We start from the raw sequence: 22,535 nt of genomic DNA, 5'->3' as shown, positions 1-22,535 counted from the left end.
TTGCAGGCCAGGTCCCCAGTAGGGGGCGCATGAGAGGCAACCACACATTGATGTTTCTCTTCCTCCCTCCCTTCTCCTCTGTCTAAAAATAAATAAATAAAAGCTTTAAAAAAATAAAATAAAAGTCAGTGGATTTTAGTTTATTCACAGCTATGCAACCATCACCACCACCATTTTCATCACCCAAAAAAGAAACTCCATACCCACTAGGAGTCATTCCCCATTTCCCACTGACCACCACCCACCCCGCCCCACCCCGCCCCACCCCGCTCTAGGCAGCCACCAGTTGCTTCCTTCTCTGTCGGTCTGCCTTCTCCGGACGTGTCCTGTGAATGGAATCGTACAGTAAGTGTGTGTGGTCTGTGTGCCTGACTACCTTCTCTCAGTATAGTGCTTTCACAGTTTGTCTGTGTTGTGGTGGGCATTTCTTTCCTTTTTATTACCAAATAATGTTCCATTGTGTAGATATACCACATTTTATTTATCTCTTCAACAGTTGATGGATATTTGGGTTGTTCCTACATTTTCGCTCTTATGAATAATGCTGCTTCCAACAGTCATGTACTAGTTTTGGGGTGCATGCTTTTGGTGTTTTTTTTTTTCTCCTCTACCTAGGACTGGAATTCTGGGACATGAAATAACCATGTTTAACCTTTTGTGGAACTGCCAAAGTGTTTTCCCGAGTGGTCACACCACTCACAATCCTACCAGCAGTATATGAGTCTTCTGATGTTCCCACATCTTTGCCAACACTTATTATTACCTGTCTTTTGATTAGACCCTAGTGGGTGTGAAGTGGTTGTCTCCTGTGGTTTGGATTTGTATTTCCCTGATGGCTAATGATATGGAGCATCTTTTCATGTGCTTATTAGCCATTCGTATATCATCTTTGGAGAAATGTCTATTCAGATCCCTTTATTGTTTTTTAATTGTTATTCTTTTATTATTTAATTATAAAGGCTCTTTACATATTCTTGATACAGGTGCCTTATGAGATATATGATTTGCAGGTATTTTCTTCCAATCTGTCGGTTGCGTTTTCATTTTTTTGGTCATGTCCATCAGAGCACAAAAGTTTTTAATTTTGATGAAGTCCAGTTTGTCTGTTTCTTCTGTTGCTCGTACTTTTGGTGTCATATTTGAGAAACCATTGCTTAATCCAAGGTCATGAGGATTTATCCCTATGTTTTCTTCTAAGAGTTTTCTCGTTTTAGCTCCTACACCTGTCAGGTTGTTTTCCGTTGAACAGTAAATGTACCAGTGAGTCTGCGTGCTGTCGGTGCAGAAGTATGGCAGAGCCTAAAGAACTTTCTCATTTTTTACAGCTGCATGGGCATTTCATCGTATGGATGCACCATATTTTTTAATTTAAAAAAAAGACTTTATTATTTTTAGCTCTGGCTGGTGTAATTCAGTGGATTGAGCATGGGCCTGCGAACCAAAGTGTCACTGGTTCGATTCCCAGTCAGGGCACATGCCTGGGTTGCAGGCCAGGTCCCCAGCTGGGGGCATGTGAGAGGCAACCACACATTGATGTTTCCCTCTCTCCTTTCCTTCCCCTCTCTCTAACAGTACGTAAATAACACCTTTTTAAAAAAGACTATTATTAAGCCCTGGCTGACGTAGCTCAGTGGATTGAGCGCGGGCTGGGAACCAAAGTGTCCCAGGTTCGATTCCCAGCCAGGGTTCATGCCTGGGTTGCAGGCCATAACCCCCAGCAACCGCACATTGATGTTTCTCTCTCTCTCTCTCTCTCTCTCTCTCTCTATCTCCCTCCCTTCCCTCTCTAAAAATAAATAAATAAAATCTTAAAAAAAAGACTATTATTTTTAGAGAGAAGGGAAGGGAGGGAGAAGGAGAGGGAGAGAAACAGCAGTGTGAGAGAGAAACATCAGTGGATTGCCTCTCATCTGCACCCCATCCAGGGACTGAACCTGAAACCCCAGCATGTGCCCTGACCAAGAATCGAACCAGTGACCTTTCTCTCCGAGGGGTGATGCCCAACCAACTGAGCCACCCTAGTCAGGGCTGGATGTACCATAATTTATTTACCTAGTCCTCCGTTGATGGGCATTTAGGTTGTTTCCAACTTTTCACTTTCATAACAAGACTTCCAAAAAACATTCTCGAATGTAGATGGCCACTTCACATACATGTGAAGGTATACCAGGGACTGGAATTGCTGGGTCTGAGAAAATACGCTTTTGGTCTTTAGTAGACAATGCCAGATTGCCCTCCACTCCTGGCATCAATGTCTGGAATGCGAACCACTGACGAGTAACCAGGGTTACTGTGCATTGAAGGCTCACTGGGCACTGGCACTGCTCTTCCCCGCACGGTGACCCCGGAGGTCAGGGTCAAACTCCCCCTCCACATTGATCTCAGGTTGTGTGGTTTGTCTGGCTCTGGACCCTAATGGATGCCTCTCATCCTAGCCAGCTCCCGTGCAACTGCAGAAAGGATGTAAATTCAGCATGTGATGTCTGGGAAATCTCTTTCTAAGACCACACTTAACCCGAGGGCAGAGTCTGCTCGGTCACTAAGGAATCTTGTAAGGAATCTTTAAGGAGCACCTGTCCTATGCGAGGCACCTTGAGAGGAGTGAGGAGTGGCCCTCAGGCTGCGTGCATCCGCCTAGTGAGGCAGCTACAACTCAAAGACAAGCTCAAGGGTCTGGAGGTCTGGCTTTGGGTCAAGCCTAATTTCGTCATCCCTTGTCATTTTGGGCAACTCACTTCCCTTCTTGGTGCCTCAGTTTTCTCATCTATAAAATGGCATTGTCAATAGTACCTACTGGCACATCTCTCACGCATCACTGGTAACCTTGTTGACAAAGGGCTACAGGAAATCGAAGGCAAGAAATATGGCGGAGGGTCAGGGGAGGCTTGTGGAGGAGGGCAGGAGAGGTGGGTGGGAGGAGGGTGAAAGTTAGAGGGGGCATGACTCAGAAAGCAGGTGAAGGCATTCTAGGCAGAGGAAACAGAGGCTAACAGGGTGGAGGAGCAGCTGGGGCTGCTTGAGAGTCGGTTTGCACTGGGGCCCAAGGGAGGTAGAGATGCCACTGTAATCACTTCCAGGGGCCTGGAGTCCAGGGTTGCCTGGGTATTATTTGACTAGCAGAAGGGAGCCACGGAAGGACTGTTGAGCTGTCAGCCCCGCCCAGCATATTCCCACCTGCAACTTGGGCTGCCTCCTTGAAGCAGGCTTCTTCAGACGTCATTTCTTCTTGATGGGCTGCCTGGAACAGTGTTTAAGGATCAGAGTTCTGGCCCAGGCTGGTATTGCTGCTCATTTGGTTGGAGTGTCTTCCCCGTAGCCTAAGGGGTGTGGGTTCAATTCCCAGCCAAGGCACATACTTGGGTTGCAGATTCGATCCCCAGTCCAGAGTGTACGAGGGGCAGCTGATTGACATTTCTCTCTGACATCGATGTTTCTCTCTCTCCCTTCATCTCTCTAAAAGCAATGAAAAAGTGTCATTAAAGAAAGGATTTAATTTAAGGATTAAAAAAAGAAAAGAAAAGAATGAGAGTTCTGGTGCCAGGCTGGCTGGGTTGGTCTCTGGCTTAGACATTTATGAGCTGTGTGACCTTGGTTATGTCACTTAACTTCTCTGGATCTCAATTTTCTCAGCCATAAAAGGGAATTGGGCACCTATTTCCTGGGATTACAGTGAAGATTAAATGAGTTAATATATGTACCTCGCTTAGACCAGTCCCTGACACATAGTGTTCAATTAATGTTACTTGTTACAGAGAAGGAAGGCAAGGCATTCGGTTACTCTTTCTCAGATGGGAAAATCAAGGCCCTCTGAGAGTGAGTGAGTGAGTGCCCAGGGTCCCTTTGGAGGGCCTGGATGATTCGTTCGTTGGTTCATGCATTCATTCATTCATTCATTCAGCTGTTTCCCAAGAACTCTTCTTTCTAGATATTGGGAATCCAGTCAATGGTGAACAAGACAAGTTTCCACCCCAGGGAGCTCCTGACCCTCCCCACAGGTTGTTGAAAGTCCTAACAGCCATTGCCTCAGACACCCACACTCTCTTCCCCTGTACTACCCATGTCCTGCCCAGGCCAGAAGGCAATTCGAATTTTAACATGAAGCATCTTGTGGTCCTCTGTCCTACCCTTTCTACGGATGGAGACACTGAGACCCAGGGAGGAAGGGCAGGAGCCAGGCTCCAGGGCTCCCACGGCCAGCCCCCGCCTCTGCCCTGCTCCCCGCAGACCCTGGGCAGGAAGGGAGTCAGAGCAGGGAAGCGGCAGGATGCAGTCAGGTCCTGGATGTAGCCTAAGGGTGCAGCCAGCAGGGTTTGCTGGGGGGTGGGATGGGCGAGGAGGGATGTGAAAGAAAGAGGAAGTAATCCGGGAGCCCTTCGCCCAGGTGTTTGACCCGAGCACGTGGAGGTGGAGAAGCTTCTGGGGGCGGGTATTCGGTGGCGGTGCCTGAGCGGTGGGCAGGGTGGTGGTGGTCCACACACTTGGGATGAATAAGCGGAGGCCTTTCCCTGGCCCTCCGACACACACTTTCACGTGTGTCCGTATGAATGGAGAGGAGGAGGGATGTGTGACTGGCTGGAGGCGTGACCCTGGGGGCCATTCCATGGCTAGACTCAAGGACTGGGTTCTGTGGTTGGCAACATCAGGAAAGTCCAGCCGAAGTTCAGGTTTTCTCCCATGGAATCTCCCACTTTTTAAATATTAGCAATAAATTCAAAATTGTAATAAACCTCTGCTTACCCGTCAAAATACATCCATAAGCCCATTTGGCCCATGGCCTGGTTGGGACCTCTGCTGTGTGGGTCTGGAGTCAGACTTCCTGGGGAGCCCGGCTCACTTGCAGCTGGGTACCCTCCGGCGAGTGGCTCTCAGAGCTTGATTTCCCCATCTGTAAAGTGGAAATGTTCGTAGTACCCACTTTCCGGGCTCATCCTAAGGGTCCTATGGCTGACAGTTACAATGAAACACTATTTGTGGGGGATCGTGTTAGTGACCAAGACAGACAGGTTTGAAGGGGAAAGAGCACCAGGCTTTGACTTTGCCCTTCTCTGTCTTGACAAGTGGTGACGTAGGACTAAATTGTAGACGTCTCTCGGGGGAAGTTTGTTGCTCTCGGAGTTGGGCAATGGCCGGGAGGCCTCTGAGCCCCCACAACCACTCTTCCTCCCTGCCTCCTCCCCTCCAGTCTGCCCACCTGCCACCTGCAACCCTCCCACACTGCAGCCAGAATGAGCTTTCGAAAGCACAAATCCCAGCACGGTCTTTCTCTGCCTCGAGAAAAATGGTGTTGGCTTCCTGCTGCCTTCAAGAAAACGCCCAAGAGCCTCAGCCTGGTGTGGGGAGGTGGGAGGCGGCCCTCACCTCTCTCTGTCATATCCCTCCACTGGCCCTGCTTAAGAACCAGCTACACACGGCCCCTCATCGGGCTGAGAGTGCCCGTGGCCCTCTGCCTGCCCGTCATCCATCTAACACACAACAGGCATCTGCTCTTTCTCTAACCCAGATACCCACCTCCCCATGGCGACCTACTCCTTGCCCGTGGTCTTCCTGAGTTCCCTCTTATGCCTGCCTTTTTGCAGCCCATTTTCCACAAGCAGCCGGAGGGATCCTTGGGAAATTAATTTGAATAGTGTCTCCCATGTGCTTAAATCCCTCCATAGCTGTTCATTTCACTGTGAGTAAAGCCACAACCCCATCCCATCTCTCCAGCCACGCTCTGCCCAAGATGCCGCTGCCTGGCCTGCTCACCTGAGGGTCTTTGCACATGTTGTTGCCCTTCCTGGATGCTTTCAACACGCTCCTGCAGGAGGGTTTCCTTGGCCACCTGCCCACAGGTACAAATCACTTACTCGGGAAGTGTGGCCGCAGGGTCTGCCTGTGACTCTGGAGTAGCAGTGCCTGCCAGTGATATCCACCTTCACCTTGGTTAAAAGCCATTCATCCTTCAAAGCCCAGCCAAAAATGCCACCTGCTCTGAAGCCTTCTTTCCTTTACACAGCCCCATGCCCCACCCTGCTCCCGAGGCCCTGCCTCCCCGTGAGCCCCTCCTGGGCATCCCTGACAGGAGGGACGGCTCCATCCCAGCTTCCTGTGAGCTTTCCCCTCCTCCCTGTCGGTCGCCCACACTCAACACTGTGCTTGTCACTGGATGGCGAGCTCCTCAAGGCCAAGGAGCAGCACAGTAAAGAGAGCTGACGTCTGTGCAGCTTGTGCCGACCCTGGGCTCAGCGCTTCCCTGCGACGCCTTCGATCTTCACAACCCGGTGGGGTCGGCTCTCCTCAAAGTCCCACCTTAAGGAGAAGCCAGTGGAGGTTTAAAGAGGTTACGTCACATGCCCACGGCCACCCAGCAAACCTGACCCCAGAGAGCTGGAGCTTTTAATGAAGAGTGGTGGTAACCTACACACAGCAAGCACCTTCCACCTGCCCGGCACTCTGCTGATCCCTATTCAGGTGTTTCCTGCTCGTATAACTTTTATTTCGACTCCATGTTATGGCTGTGGAAACAGAGGCACAGAGAGGTTCAACAGCCTGCTGAAGCTCTGGAAGCTAGTGAGGAGTGGAGTAGGAATGGAACTTGGGCTGTGCGGCTCTGAGTCACGCTCGCAACACTCATGCGGTGCTCGTGATCATGCCTCCTTCCCTCTGGTCTGCCCGGGAGGGTTCTCTGGATCTCGGCACCCTCAGCACCTGGAATAATAGCCAGCCCTCAGGTGGCACTAGTTAGGGAGTGTGTAATGAATGAGGGAGCAGGGAGGTCAGTGGACACGGGACTGTACCCTGGCCATCCCAGTGTCTGGAAGCCCAAAGATGTGGCAGCCCTTCTCCCAGGCCCTGTGCCCCCCACCACCATCCGGTTGTCCAGACAGCCCCCAGGGGAGGACCAGATCCATAAACATGAGGCTCCACTAGGGCCCAGGAGGGGCTCTGGGCACTGTACGAGTCTTCAATATTATTGCTTTATTGTCATTTAAATGGAGCCTGCCTCAAACAGGCCACCCAGTTCTAGCCACCAGCACTGGACAAAACCCCCATTGAAAAGCCAATTACAATCACTCCATCTAAATTGTCATGGATTTGTATAGAAAATTACATCTCCATTTAGTCCTGAAGCGACATCCTGGGCTTGGACAGAGGGGAGGCTGGCTCATTTACCCCACCGGCTCAGCGCGGGTGCCGCAGGCAGAGAGAAAGCCCAAGCTGCTGGGTCTTGGCCGGCCTGGGGAACAAAGGCCAGTTTGTGGGGGCCCAGAGAGAAGCTGGGCCTCTCAGGGCGGCTCAGATTCCAGGCCTGGGCCGATGGACCCTGCACCGCCAGCTGGTCTCCCCTGCTGGCTGCTGTGGCCAGACGAGCTCCTGACAGCCGGCTTCAGGCGGCCGTCAGCCCCACCACCATCCAAGGTGGCTTGGCTCACATCCACGCTGCCAGGAAACGAAGGCAGTTTGCCTAGGGAACACTAGACTGGGGTCCTGAGATCTTGGTTTCATTCATTCATTCATTCATTCATTCATCCCTTCATTCACAAATTATTAAGTGCCCGCTGGTGCCGGGAGAATCGAGATAAGGTAAAGTGAGCTCCGGCTTGAGTGTCCTGAGTTTGGTTCCAGACTCTTTTCTCAGTGACTGTGAAGAACAGGCCACTTGGTTTATCCAGGTCGTTTTGACGTTGTTGAGCACCTACTATGTGCCAGAGGACAGGACGAAATGGTGCTGAGTCTTGGTCCTTGAAGTCCAGCGGGGGTCCACTGTTTCGCACATGGTAAGTGCTCTGAGAGAAGGGACTGGGATGATGTGGACTTTTGGGAGGGGCTGAGTGAGGAGGCAGTTTTGGAGCCAGTCCCGTGGAGAGCACGTGGCAAGGGCATTCCAGGCAGAGGCAAAGGAGTGCGCGTGGGCGGGTAGCGAGGCAGGCTGGAGCCGCGGCATGAGCGTGCGGTGGGAGACAAGGTCCCGGGGGGCACCCTGGGGACTCCGTGGGCCTCTTCTCTGAGCCTCAGTTCCTTTATCTGTAAACACGGGAATGATGACCTTAGCCTCTAGGGGCTCAGGCCGGGGCTCAGAGAGATACTCTATGTAAGATCCCGGTGGCAGCTGGGCACAGGATGCTCCTGGCTGGCTAAGATAGCCTCGCTTAGAGGGCACTCTCCATGAGCCAGACAGGGACGGGCTCTGCATGTTGTCGCTCATTAACCCTCCCAAGCAACCTATGGGGTAGGGCCGTTATCCCCATTTCACAGATGAGGACACTGAGGGAACAGCATGGGTCAGCTAATTATTTGTTACAGTTCCAATCATTCCTACTCTAGGCTAGCCCAAGGCCTGCCACAAAGCAGCCCCTCAAAGAGTATTTGTTGAGTCAGTGCTTACATCTGGAAGGGGAGTGCTGGGTGAGCGTGGGGAGCTCGGGTGCAGGTGCCTGTCCTTGAGCATATGTGGGAGCGACTCTGAGACTGGGCGTGACTGTCTGTGGGACTCTGGGACTGCCCGATGACCGCGTGGCTGTAAGGGACTCTAAGTGCAAGTGACTGTGTCTGACAGTGGCAACCACTTGTCTTCTGGAGCCCAAATACCAAGGGGCTGCAGGGGCTTTCAGACCAACTCTGTGTGTGGCTGTGTCAGACTGTGTATCACCGTCTACACACGTCTGTCTGCGCCCGAAGGGCAGGACGGCTGGCAGGCCCCGAGGCTGCTGGGGGGCAGGACGGGCAGGTTCAGAAGTGAGCAGAGCAGAGTCCCCATCCACCCCCACCCAGCCCCATGAGGCATGCAGACAGATGGAAAAAACGCTCATACCCGGGGCAGGCGGGTGGCTGCCCCACCAGGGACTACTCTGTGCACAGAAAACAAGTTCTTCTGGTATCAGCTCAAGTTTGGCAGGAAGTGGCTTTTGGGTGGCAGGAAGTTGGATTCAGCTCATATCAGCCCCGGCCGAGGGGCAGGAGAGCAGTTATCTGGGGTTAAACAGAGTAACCGAGAAGCGGGGCCCCCACACCCCATACCCGATAGAGCTAAGGACACAGCCCACCTCTCCTGGTCATTTGGGACGGTGAATGGGGAGGAGAGAGACCTTGTAAAGAAGAGCTGCCATCCATCAAGTGGCTGCTGGGCCTCAGACCCCCGATGGAGCTCGTGATCCACCTCCCATTACCCCCATTTAGCAGATGTGCAAACTGAGACTCAGAGGCAGTGACTTGCCTGAGGTCACCAAGACAAGTGGAGAGAAGGGAAGGAGAGAGACTTCAAGGAATTTACAACTGTCTACAGACAAGAGAAAGACCAGGACAGAGAGCAAAGAGGAGAGGGGAGATGGGAACAGGATAAAGTAGTTGAATGAATGCAGACAGCAATGAGACTACACCAATTGGAACACTTCTGGGGTACCAGTGCTTGCCAGGCCCTCGAGTAGAATCGCAGCTGACCTGGAGATTCTGAACCCGTTTTCCATATGAGGGGAGTGAGACCCACAGAGCCTCGATGGCTGATCCAGGCCTAGAGTCCAGGTCTGATTCCGAAGCCCATGTTCTTTCAGGCCATGTCCCTATGCCCAACTTCTAGGGAAGGGCAGTGGCTGTACTAAAACAGGTGCCCAATTCCACTAGCTATTTGCCTGGGTACGCTGTTGAGGAATTCACCCAGTTGGCCAGTGGAGAGCCAGGGTTCAAACCTGGGCAGGGTGGCTGCAGAATTCACGTGCTTAACCATGTAACAGGGCGTGCAAGCACTATGTCAGAGCAGGCAAAGCCATGGCCTTGCCCTCAGGCTGGAATCCAGAGGGTCCAGCTGCTGACCTGAAGCCCCAAAGTTACACTTGGCGAGAAACTAAGTCTCCCAACTCCCAGCCCTGGACACCCTGAACCCCCCCACTCAGCCCCCACTAGAGCCCCTGGGGAGAGGGTCACTGCTCCTTCTGTTCTCATCCCAAAAGCAGCACCCAAGCTGTTCCCTGGCTGAGATGCTGATTTGAAGCTCAGTTTGCATGTCGTTTGCACATTACTCAGCGCATGTCAGAAGGTACGAACATCTCCCTTTCAGGGGAGGGCTGCTGGGCCCCCTGCTCTCCTCCAGACAGCAAAAATGCCAGCCGGCTAGACAGGGAGCTGCGCCCTGGCCTCTGACAGCACCCGCCTGCTGCCACCTCCCCCATTCCCTCCTGGAGCCAAATTTAGGCAGCTCTGCTACTGAGAGATGGGGAAAGCGGAGGCAGGAAACCGGTGAGGTTGAAGGCAGCTCAGCCTTGGCCCTTGAAGGGTGGGGCAGCCCCAAGGGTGCCCCTGTCCCTAAAGCCTTTGGCCCAGCCTCCCGCCATTCCTCCTCCCACAGGAATGCGGGCTGGGTTGGAGAACGCTGGGTTCTCAGTTGTAGCCCAGGGTGCTGGCTACTCTGGCCATGAGGGAGGAGGGAGAGATGGAGGGAGGGAGGAGGTCATGGCCAGGGCAGTGGGGAAGGGATCAGATAGCCTCAGCCTCCTCCTGCTCCAGACACCGCTGCCACTAGGGACAGGAGCCTGCTCTGCTTCTCAGTACTTCCTGTCCCTCCTTGTCATGCTCCCCACTCCCCCACCAGAGGCCTGACTGTTGGGTGGGGGGCAGGAGGCACAGCTGGGCCTGTGGGGACTGCACTCCCCCACAAAAGGCCCTTACCAGGCCATCTCCTCCTTGGGCTAGCCTTTGGCCTTGTGGTCTCAGCCTACCTGGAAAGTGGGGAGCCTGGCCTAGACTGATTTCTAAGTGGCTACCCTCACTAAGAGCAAGGGTTTTTAGGACACCTGGCAGAAACTACGGACATGGCCGTGGCTTAAAGCCTAGTAACTTCTTAGAAATTTAAGATTTCTCAGGTATGACTAAGAAAGGCAGCCCTTCACTGACACTGAGACAGGATGTGGTGGGCCGAATACTGAAAGGAGAAGACCTAGACCGGATTCCAGCCACCATGAGCCCAGGGTGAAGCAATTAGTGCCCAGTAGCTGGGAGCATGGATCTGATTGCCTGGGTTTGACCAGCCCTGCCTCTCTGTTCTTCATGACTATGGGCAAGTTGCTTCAGCTTTCCGTGCCTCAGTTTTCTCAGCTGTAAAATGGGGGTAACAAACCTCTCAGGGATGCTGGGAAAGTGAAATGAGGCAGTGAATCCTTGGCACATATGAAGTGCATCAGGACACCAGCCACCGGTGTCATTGGTGTGATTGTTTTGTCTCCCTGAGCGGTCTAGAGGCTCCCCGGAGCTAGAACGGATGCGGACGTGATGGGGAGGCCCTGTAGCTTGGTGATTAAATGGTCTTTGGGATGGGGGTTCAAGTCTGCATGACCCTGGGCAAATGGCCACACCCCGCGGCGCCTTGGGCGGGGAACAGCAAAGGAGCCTACCGCAGAGGGTCTGTGAGGATTACACAGACCAGGCTTTGGCACAGCGCCTGACATAAAGCGGGCGCTCCCTGAAGGAGAGCTGGCCAGATCGAATGGTACCGCCCCACACAAAGGACAGGTGGGCAGCGTCCCGGGGGTGGCGGGGCGGGAGCAAGGCAGGTGCGCCGGGAATACGGGAGGCGGGACTGAGAGAGAGGGGGAACGCGAGGGCGGGCGGGCGCGCGCGCAGCAGGTGCGTGATGAGTGGGCGGAGCCCCGCGCGGGCGGGGTCTCCAGGTGAGCGGGCGCGCGCCCGGAGGCCGGTGACTAGGGGAGGCGCGCCGCCCGGCCCACCGCGGGAAAGCGTCCCTGTGTCTTTAACGCTCTCCTCCTCACTTCCCCTCCACCCCTTTTGTGCGCCCCCCCAGCCAGACTGCAGCCGAGGAGCCGTCCCCCCTGCACTGACAGCTGGTATCTAATTACTGTGTGAGAATGGAAAGTCAGGCTGTCCCAGCTCGGGGGAGAGGGGATTAACGTCTCCTGCAGAATACACTTCCTCTGGTGGGTTGCCATGGTTACTCTCATTACCTGCCTGCCCGCGAGGAGCCCGCGCGAGCCGCTCCAGCAGGCCCTCGGAACCCGGGCCCGGCGCGCGCGCGCGCGCGCGCCCAGCCACCCCCCTCCCTGCCGAGGCGCACGCGCCTGCGCCTTGGGGAGAGCGCGAGCCGCCTCACCCCGGCCCCGCGCCGGGCGCCCCGCCCCCGGCCCCGGGTCCCCCGCCCAAGCAGCTGTCAGAGGCGCGCGCGGCCGGGTCGGCCCCAGCGAGCGCTGTCAACAGTCATTAGAGCGCGGGCCGCTCCCCTCCCCTTCCAGCTCCTCCACTAACCCCCGCCCTCGAGTCCGGGGTGGGGCCCGCACCTGGGGCCCCTGCTCGTTAGCGCTCCCGGGCTGCCCGCCGCGGCCCCGGAGGGACCCGCCCACGGGGCCTGCTCGGCTCAGGGCGGCCTCCTTCCGCCTAGACCGGCCCTCCCTCCCTTCAGCGACCCCATTACCTGTGTCCTTAGCAGCGGCGCCCGAAGGAGGCGGGTCCCCAGAGTCCTGGAGGGCGCCCCTCCGGAGTAGTGGTGACAGCGGTCATTTATACGTGTCTCGCCCAGGGCGGGCGCTATTTCTGAATCATTTGGGTTCCTACTGTCCTGTGAGGTGGTGAAAGCCACTGTGCATATTTTGTCACATCAACACAGGAGGAAAGTGAGGCTCAGGCAGGCCAGCCCCTTGCCCAGGGTCGGGGCTGAATAGTCCTTAGGCTTGTGACTTCACCCCTAGAGTACCTCCTTCCTCCTGACACCCCTGGACTAGAATCCCCGCAGCCAGGCCCGACCTTGGCCTGTCTGAGAGTGCCATTAGCTGCTCCTTCCCTCCACTTCTTGACCCTGGCTCCTCTCCTCCTATTGGCCCACTGCGCCCCTTCCCTTCTCACCCTCTCCAGACACCTCAGAGTTAGCAAAACCAAAAAAGGAAAAAGAAATATTCAGAGCTGCTTGAAGGATATGGCAGCTGTCAAAGGTAGTGCTGTTATTTGGGGGCTGATCCCAGCTACCTTTCTCTGTGGCCCCGGCTGTACATTTGGGTCCCCGGCGTGATTTGAAAGAAGATGGAGATTCAGCGAAGCAGAAAGGAGGTCTTGGAATATGTGAGGCCTGTTCCAGATGGCAGGTGCGACGCGGTGGCGGCTCCACACTAACAGTTGGAGGTTGTGCACAGGGGGTGGAGAAGAGGCAGGTGCTCCATCAAGTCCTCCGCACCTTATTTATGTATTTATTTGTTTATGGGGGGATCTTGTCCTGGGGGGGGCCTCATCCCTCTGCCCCATACAGACCTACAGAGTTCAATGCAACTACGGTCCTAAAATTCTGGCGCGCATCTTCATTTTGGAGAGATGTCTTTGGTTTCCAGTCAACAGTTGGTAGTATTCACGAGCAACAGAAATGTAAAGACTGCCTTTGTCCCATTTATGCAGTACCCTCTTTTCAATTATCCTGATCACCCTTTACAAACGATGACTGGCTTCTCTTGGGGATTATAAGGAGAGAATTCTGGAGATTGGGGTGAGGGTCTTCATTCTGGTTTCTATTCTTTTTGTTCTCTCCATTCTGTGTCATTTTTAAATTTCTCTCCACCTCCTTCCTTTCCATCTGAGGACCCTTTGCAGGAGGCTAACTCCTCCCCTCCAGTGTTCTTTCAGTCCCCCCAGGAGCTGGAATGGGACTTTATAGCAGCCCCCCAAACCTGCTACCCAGCCTTCCAAAATGCTGATCGGTCCTGCCTGATTTCATTACAGTGTGGTTTGAGGGACAGGGGCAGAAGTTAGGAGGAGCATGCAGTTCATGTTTGCAGTAGCCTCTGCCCATGAGCTCAGCCACTTAGCCCGCTGGCCCAGACAGGACAGAGTGGCGTCCCCACATTGGCCTGCGCAGTTCACCCTTTGAGGTCCTGGGCTCCCATGCAAGTGGTCATCAGAGGTGTGTTTCCACTGGGATGGGTTCTGCTGACGGACCTTCTCCTCTGATGGCAATGCCTTGTAGAGAGCTGGGTCTGAGATGTACCAAAAGGGCACACCCTAAGGACTTGCCTTGTGGTTTGTCCCTCTGCTGTAGGAACCCCGTTGAGAAATGTCCCCACTATGTAGCCACACCCTTTCGACCATAGCTTCTGCACTGCTGGAAGGCACACACCGCTCGTATAGTGATGGCGGTGCACGAAATGGCACGCTGGTGATGTGAAACGGGGAGCCCACCTCCATGAGTATATAACTATCCGCAAGTGGATTCAGAGTTCCAGCGGAAGTGACAGGACTGCAACCCATTAGCATTTGGACTTCACCTTCCATAAAGGGCAGGGGTCCCTTTACCTGGCTTCCTGGGAGACCGGGAAGATGCGGTCAGACCTGGGAGCTCTCCTGACAACAGCTCCTGAGGCCACACTGGCACAGGCCCGTCCCGTGGCCTGGTAGGACACGCTGTGTCCCTTGTAGGTCTGCAGCCCTGGGTGTAGCAGCCTTGCTTGTGCTGAGCATTCAGATCATTTGAGGAAAGTGAGGGAGCCAGAAGAGATCTGTCAAAGGATGACCTGCTTAAGTATTAATTAACTGTGCCAGGGAGGACTTGAAGATCTGATGCCAGGACGCTGGGCACTCCTGCCCTTTCTATTCATAATCCACATTAAGTTTCTGGGCAGGTATTCGGAGTTTCTGCTAATGTTACCCAATAAGATTCTTTTGTTCTCACCATTAGGAAAATTGGCTTTCATTGGAGAAGAAAATATTAATACGTCAGGCCTAGAAGCACAGAACCTGTCTGTAGTTAATGAGTCAGTGCCAGGTCCCCGGTAGTTACCTTCCTGTCTTCAATCATGGGCATTTCGGCCAGCAGTTCTCCCAACCTGCTGGGCATCAGAGTTATTTGATGCATTTAAAAACCCCCATATTTGATAGGCCTTGGTTGGGGCCTGAGAATCGATGTTTCTGACAAGTTTCCAGAGGATGCTGATGCTGATGCTGTTGACCTAGGGACCACACGTTGAGGACCATTGTTCTAAAACCTCTGAAATATCAGTAGTATTTAAGTAGACATCTGGCAATTTCTTCAATGACTTATAACCTGGCCTTCAGTGTAGAACCCAAATGGGCTGGATTTAAGAAAGATGGTGTTGTCCAAAAAAGTTAGTAGCTCCGTACGTTTTTAAAAATGATTGCCATGTTTAAGTTTTGTTGCCCTGGGTCTGGCTGGCTGTTTGGAGTTAGCTGTTTCCAAAGGATGGAGTATGTTACCATGGTGATATCCTTCCCCATTTAGGAAGGCCCCAGAGGTCTGTCCTCTGCAAGTGACCGGGTGTTTTCTCATGGCTTTTCCCGTGGGGTGCTGCAGGGTTCCATGCCATCACTCCTGGTGGGAGTTCCCAGGAAGCTGGGGTAGACGGGAGGCTCCAGGCCCCCTCTTTCTCCAACCTGTAAACGAAGTGAGCTTCCTTTGTCACTCCAAGGTCCAGCATGCTGAGGGCAGTGGATTAGATTAAGCTCATCTGGGCACAAGGCAGAAGTGGCTGGCAGGGGCATCCCCAAGGCTGTGAGGAAGGTGCTTTCCACTCCCTTAATTAGCAGCTCTGGCCTTGGAGAGCTGTGTCTGGATTCTCAGCTCGGGAAGGCATGCCTCTCCTTCAGCATTTAGCATGAAGGTTATTACCTCTATGGACGCAGGGCATGGCAGAGACGTCTGTGGCACGTGACTACCATGGGATTTCTTTGTTCTCCTGCCAGGGTTCTCCTTGAAGGCCACACAGATATCCTGGTGTTCTTCCCTTAGGGTGTAGCACACATGGTGCCCAGGTGGCCACAGCTCAGCAGAGGACAGTTCAAGGTGTGGCTCTGCATACCTTGTGTGGGGTCGAGCTCTGGCTGCTACGGGCCCTCTCCTTTCCTGTGTGCGTCTCTGCAGCTAGGATAGACCAGTCACAGGACCTAGGTTTGAACATCCAGGGGTGTCACAATCAAATCGTACACAGGGGGCTACTACAAATGTCCCCCTGAAGTGTCTCTCTGGGATAACTTGATGGTTACACTGGACCAGGTACAAAGCTGCTGGTTACCTGTGTCTGCCCAAGAGTGGAGGTGGGAAGCTGGGACAGACACAGGACAAGCAACAGGGCGTGTTCCACTGTTTAATCCGGGTTGATCAGTCACACCCTGACTTTAGGAAAGCTTATCCCAAGTTTGTGTGACAGCCTTAGTATGTGATTTAGGATTTACAGAAGACTCTGCATCTACTTTTGGGGTGGGTGTTACCTCGGGGGACATGTTCTGTAGCCTGAATGGGGGCCAGAGATAAGAGCAGATTCCTAAACATAAAGTGTTCAAACTCGGTGGGTCTGAAGGGAAAAGACGGACATTCACAAGCTTACATGGGACAAATGCCTGATGTACATTCTCACATGATCTTCGTAACATCCAGGCAGGACGTCTTTGGCCCCTTTCTCAGGAGAGGAAACTGAGTTTCAGGAGGCCGAGAAGTGAGCTGCCCCAGGCCACCACGCTGACCAGGGAGCACTTTCCATTCCACCGAAGACACTGTGTTTCACTCGATTTTCTTCCTGCCTTCCTTCCCACCAAACCGTATCCACCTTTTCCAGAAGTATCTGTGTCCCGAAACAGTTTTAAGAGCAGAGAGGGCTATTTACTTTGAAGCAGCTAAATCCATCATTATGACTCTGGATTCAGATTAGCGAAATGTTGTGGAACCACCCACTATTCATTCCCTCTCTCTCTCTCTCTCTCTCTCTCTCTCTCTAAAGGATTTTATTTATTTATTTTTAGAGAGGGGGAAAGGAGGGAGAAAGAAATGGAGACAAACATAGATCGGTTGCCTCTCGCATGCCCCCAGCTGGGGACCTGGCCCGAAACCCAGGCATGTGCTCTGACTGGAAATCAAACAGCGACATTTTGGTTCACAGGCCGGCACTCAATCCACTGAGCCACACCAGCCAGAGCTACTTTTTTAATAGACATTTTTAAAATCAAGTTTTCACAGACACACAGAAAAGTACACAGATAAGTGCTCAGATTAATGGCTTTTTATAAACTGAACACACCTACAGCATTGCCCCCAGAGCAAGAAGTGGAAACCCACTCACATTTTCATTCTTAAGGTTCTTGTGTTTGTTTTTGCCAATATGTACCTCTGGTTGGAAGTCTCTTATTACTACTGACCTGTCGTAATATTTGTCCCATGCAACTCTGTCACAGCAGTATTTGAGGATCCCTCAGTTGATGGGTAGTTAGCAGTCAGCTAATGAATGAGTTAGACACCAATAAGCCCTGTTTTCAGATGATCCAGCACGTCACAGGGGGCTTTCAGATCCCCCTGTGAAAGAGGAAGCAGTAACTCCTGAGAGGGCTTAAGAGCAGGAGAGTCAGGGAGTTTCACAGCTCATCTCCCAAGTGGGGCTCAGGGAGGCTGAAGAGGTTGCCCACAGCCTCCCAGTAAGGAAGCAAGCAGCTACACACTCACACCAGCTACCGTGCTGCTACCCGAGAAGCCTCCATTGAGCTGGATCCTCACCAGGAAGGAAGCTGTTGGCAGGACGGCCTACACAGGGCCCGTGAGGTCACCACCGATGGTCACCACTCATACACGCTGCCACTAGCTCTAGGGTGTGGGACTCTGTCCCCCATGTGCTCTCAAGTGGGTCCCTGGCAGGGACAACCCTGTTCACCCACCGGGGCATGCTGGGCAAGCCGCTGGATAAAGTAAACCCCGCCTGCGGCCAGATGGTGGCGTGAGCGAGGACCCCACTCCGCACAGTCTCTGTTCTCCTCAGACGACAAAGACCGAGGTACTGAGCCAGCTGTGTCACCTACCAAGCCAGTCGCCACACCTCAGGCAGGTTCTGACCGTAACCCTCTCCCAGACTTGCCCTGTTCGGCCCTATCATGGCAGATAGGAGAACCTTGGCAAATGGCATCACACTCTTTAACGACCATGTTTGTCCAGCAGCTTCTGTGGGCAGCTGGTTCAGGGCTAAGTGCCGCACACGTATCTCCTTTATTCCCCTTCGTAGCTCCTGGGAAAGGCGCTTCTGTCATCCCCGCTCTCCAGATAAAGGATCTGAGGCGTGCAGAAGCAAAATAGCTGCTTGGGTCACACCACCACTTAAATGAGGGGGCCCGTGTTCAAAGTAGGGAGAGTGTGTCTAAGCCGCACTGCCCGGCTGCTGGTTGTGACCCGTCTGTCATTCAGTAGGTGCATACTGAGTCTGCAGTGTGTCAGGCGTTGTTGTAGGTGCTGGGGAGACGGCTGTGAGCTAACAGGTGAAGGCTGCACCCTCCCAGAGCTGACGGTTCCTGAGCAGAATCCTTTGAGGAAGAATTATCTTAAAAATTCGTATTTCAGGGACTTTTAGAGAAAAGCCATTTTCTTAAATTCCGCCCCTAGCTTCCTCTTCATCTTTGAAGCACTCCAAAGCCCTCCAAGTCCCCCCTTAGGGAGGTGGTAGCTGAGAGCCAGGTGTACCTGAGCCTCTGTGTAGCCCTTGCCCTGTGAAGAAGGAACTCACTTAGCAGTCCAGTCCCTTAAGGACCCTACCCCGTCCTCGACCCCCTCAGCCTCACGCCCCGCAGTCTCTCGCCGTCTCCGTGCCAGCCCCACCAGTCAGGGAGGGCAGGTGTGGGCCCGGCAGCGCTCGTGCTGCAGGACCCAATCTCAGTCCTGGCACACCTTGTCGGGGCCAGCTGACAGCACTCACGCCAGCCTGACAAGGGGGGGAGGGCGGGCACCCCGCTCCCCCGGCCGTGCCACCCCCACGTGGCCTTGTATCTGGTGTTCTCGACACCACACACAAAGGGCCCGGGTGCCACTGCTGGCGCTCAGCTGCTGGAGCGGGGAGGGCCGGCCGTGGTGAAAAGCTTTTCTGAAAGGCCAGGGTGGAGGCAGGAGTCACCCAGGTGATCCAAGCCGGTCCCCGGGGACCCCAGCCCAGGACCACAGTGAAAGGTTACTGCTAATTGGCGAGCTCCTGATGGGGCCGCATCTATTTAGCACTCCCCCCTCCCCAGAGACTTCCAGGATGGTCTTGGCACAGCGTGTGATTTGAGAGCTCCCCCTGAGTCTGGCACAATCTGTCTGAAATTGTGAGCATGGAGCCTCTTGGTTTTTTAATTTGTATTTTTGTTGTTGTTATTCCCTGCCCATTGTTTCCAGTAGGTTTGGTAGCAGCGGCCACCCTGACCCTGGTACCCCTCCCTGGGGCCCCCTCTGTGGGCTCCTTCCCCCGCCCCTCCCCCCACCTACCATCAGAGGCCTTGCTGGAGTCAGGGAAAAGCGCTGTCCTGCCCCGACCCACCCCTCGGCCTCAGGGCCCAGCTCTCACCCCGCCATCATCCCTGACACTAACACAGCTTTCCACCCTGTCACAGGGGGCAGATGGCCTGTCGGAGCCGGAGGGCATCTCTCTGAAGCGGGTCGCTGTGGTGGAAGATTTCTTTGACATCATCTACTCGATGCATGTGGAGAGCTCAGCGGAGCCAGGCAAAGCCCCCAAGCACGCTGGGCAGAAGAAAACCTACCGAGCGGTGAGATTTCTGTCCCTTTGCCTCTGCTGGCAGCCCCGGGCCTTGGCAGGAGGCCATGGGCTCTGCACATGTTGGGCGGGGGCGGGGCAGGGAGCTGAGGCGTGATGAAACGGCCTTTGGGGACCCAGGGGGGCACAGGGCAAGGGCATGGCAGCCAGAGATGGCCCACAGGGCCCGGGAGCGGGTTCTGTGGTCTGAGCACAAAGGAGAAGCAGGTTGAAGGGAGTCGGGGGGGACAGGAGGGAAGCCCTTCTCTCCCCGTTTCTGCTTCACTCATTTCCTCCCCAGCCCCTGCAGCTTGCACTGGGGCCGTGGGGGGTGGGGGTGGGGGGTGGCTAGATTATAGTAATCGCAAGGGCAAATGCTTCCATGGCATTTGCTGTGTGCCAGGCCTGTCCTGAATGCTTTCTGTTTGTGAGTTTTTTGATGCCCTACCACCCTGTGAAGTCAGAACTGGGAGTTCCCCAGGGGAAGTCTGAGGACCTGGTTCCCAGCCTCAAAGAAACCAGTTTGATTTGGGGTGGGGAGTTCTGAGAACAAAACCAGCACACAAAAACCCGAATGTCTCTAAGACGAGCTTTGAGGGAACAAGAACCTGGGGACCTGACCTGGGCGTTCAGCAGCTCAGGGGGCTTCATGGAGAAGGGGGCATGTAAGCCAGCATTCTCAGCTTTGGGGAGGCAGAGGGTGCAGAGACGGCCGGGCTGCTACATGGGGCGGTAGAGAGGATGGTGGCCGGAGCCTGAGGGGCCTGACCGCGTTCTGGTCCCATCGCCCTCTTGACCCCCTCACCGCAGCCCACGCGGAGCGCTGAATCGTCTGTCCGGCGCCCACCGCTAAACCAGGACAGCCAAGCGCTTTGCGCTCATGTGAGCCTGAGCTGTCCTGTGACTGATGCTGGTCCCACTTCACAGTTAAGGAAACTGAGACCCAGAGAGTCGAGTCTTGTCTAAGGTCACGCAGCACCTGAGTGGCAGTCAGCTGGCGTCCTCATGCCTCCTCTGTGTTGACTTCTTCTCTGCCTTCCTGGAGGACCTTCCTCTCTGTGACTGGGCTTCCCCGCCCCAAATTCCTTGTTCAGGTAGCCTTGCGCTGCAGTGGAGGCGGCCTGGATAAGCCTGTAGTTTCTACCTATGGCCGGATTTTTTAACAAAAATCCAACAGTTTGGTGTGTCCTTGTCCTCAGAAGATGGCCTTTGACCTAAGTGCGCCTTAAGGACAGACCCTTGTGCCAGGAACGTCAGAGAGACGAGGGGTCAGCCGAGGGAAGCAGATGATGAGACCGTCTGGCCACCCCTCCTGCCTCTGAGTACACTCGGGAGACGATGTGTGGGGAAGGAGCCCTCAGGGTGCTTCCGCCAGGGGGACGTGAGCGCAGGAGGGCCACCAGGCTGGGCCAGTGTGGGCCCTTTGGGATTGATGAGACCCAGCACATCTGTTCCACGCTAAGTTTGCCAGTGCCGGGCAGGTAGCATGGGCCAGGCCGCACTCAGTGCTTCCCATGCGCCAGCTCTCTGGGCCTTTGCACTTACGAAGGTTGTATGGATGAGCAGGTGCTGGTATCCCCATTTTTCTATAAAAGAGAAATGGAGCTCAGAGAGATGTATAATCTGCCTGAGGTCACCCAGCTGACATGCAGAGCCAGGCAGCTGGCCCCAGAGCCTGCACCCTGACCACGATATCACCTGCCTTTCTACACACCCCACTGTGGCCAGCTAGTCAGGCCAATGACTTGCTCTGTTGTCCAGGTAGATGGGCTTGAGCCAGCCAGACCATGCGATCTTCCTGGTCCTCTTGGTGCCCAGCACCAAGCCTCTCCTGCAGGCGCTCCCTGGGTGTTTATGAAGGCCCAGGGCTGTGGCCTCCATGTGGTGGAGAGGGCAGAGCCAGGCTGGTCCTGGCAGCATTTTGCGTCCCTGGGCCAAGTGGACATCTAGCCCTTTGCTCTGCATTTCCTGGCTTCTTGTCCATATGCCCGCCGCGTGCCCCACTTCCCGCTGCCCAGCCTGGAGCTGGCACATGACTGGCGGCGAGCCAGCTGGGCTGTGCACAGAGCTGGAATTTCAGCAGCAGGGCCAAGGCGGAGCGGAGCAGGCCAGGGCCCTCCTGCAGTGGGTGTGAGGCCAAGGGGGCCGCTGCACCTCCCTCCTCTCCTGTGCGCCTCCTCTCCCTTCCCCCTTTCTCCATCTGTCACCCTTCTCCATGCCACCCTTTTCCTTTCTGGGGGGTGGTACCTGGATGTTTTCGTCTCCCTCTTTACATCTGCTGCCGTGTCCTCAGTCCAAGCCTGGCGCTTTAGCCTCCCTGGTAGACGGGCCCCACCTCATCCGGGCCTGTGCAGCGGGAGCTCCCTAGGAAACTGTGCTGACCGCTGCAGGAAGGCCCAGCCGGGCACCACAGGGTTTGCATCGGCTCAGCTGAGGGCCTTGGGGACCTGTCTCTCTGTGTTTGGCTAGACCCAAACCCTGGGACTGCCTCATCACCTCCAGGGCCCCTGGGGCTTTCAGCTCCTTACCGGCTGGGGTGCCCTCAGGAAGCAGGGGGCTGGACGGGAGATGGATGAGCTTGCCCAGGGCAGTAAAGGAGGCACATTCTTCAGTGGGAAAAAGAAGTTTCTAGCATCTGCTGCTGTGCAGCAGTGGATCAGGATCAGGTAGTGAGCTTCCTGAAGCTGGAGATACATGAGCAAAGGGCAGATGGCCATTTACAGTGGCTGGTGCAGGGGAGTCCCACTTCGCATAGGGAGCCCCCGCCCTACTTTTTGCCTCTGTTGCAGGGTAACCTGAGGACCAGAGAGTTCCAGGAGGTCTCACCAATGCCGGGGTCTGGGAAGGGTTCCAAGTGGTTCTGGGAACTTCCCAGAACCTACACTGAGGACGGGTCCTTTTTCAAGGGGATTTTCTGGTGTCTGCACCCATCGGAGTCAGAGGGAGCCGTTTGCTCCCTCCCTTACTCCCAGGGTGCTGCGGGTGAGATCGGGTTCCGGAGCCCGGATCCGGATGCCCAGACTACTTTGGAGTTGGGGCCAGATGTGGTCAGCAGCTACGCTAGCCCCACCACGTGCTAATCCACCC

General features: G+C 54.7%; 1 protein-coding gene across 1 annotated transcript in view; it reads left to right on the top strand.

The window, feature by feature from the left end:
- Positions 1–22,535, top strand: part of NOL4L (nucleolar protein 4 like) — a 124,190-nt gene that overhangs the window by 30,447 nt on the left and 71,208 nt on the right. Inside the window, exon 2 of the mRNA XM_028523843.2 lies at positions 19,306–19,461. Within this exon, the coding sequence (XP_028379644.1) occupies positions 19,306–19,461 (156 nt within the window). The remainder of the gene's footprint in view (positions 1–19,305; positions 19,462–22,535) is intronic.

Source organism: Phyllostomus discolor, chromosome 9 (assembly GCF_004126475.2).
Source record: "Phyllostomus discolor isolate MPI-MPIP mPhyDis1 chromosome 9, mPhyDis1.pri.v3, whole genome shotgun sequence".
NCBI classification, from domain to species: domain Eukaryota; kingdom Metazoa; phylum Chordata; class Mammalia; order Chiroptera; family Phyllostomidae; genus Phyllostomus; species Phyllostomus discolor.
The sequence above is the reverse complement of the archived record's forward strand: the minus strand, read 5'-3'. Positions and strand labels throughout refer to the sequence as shown.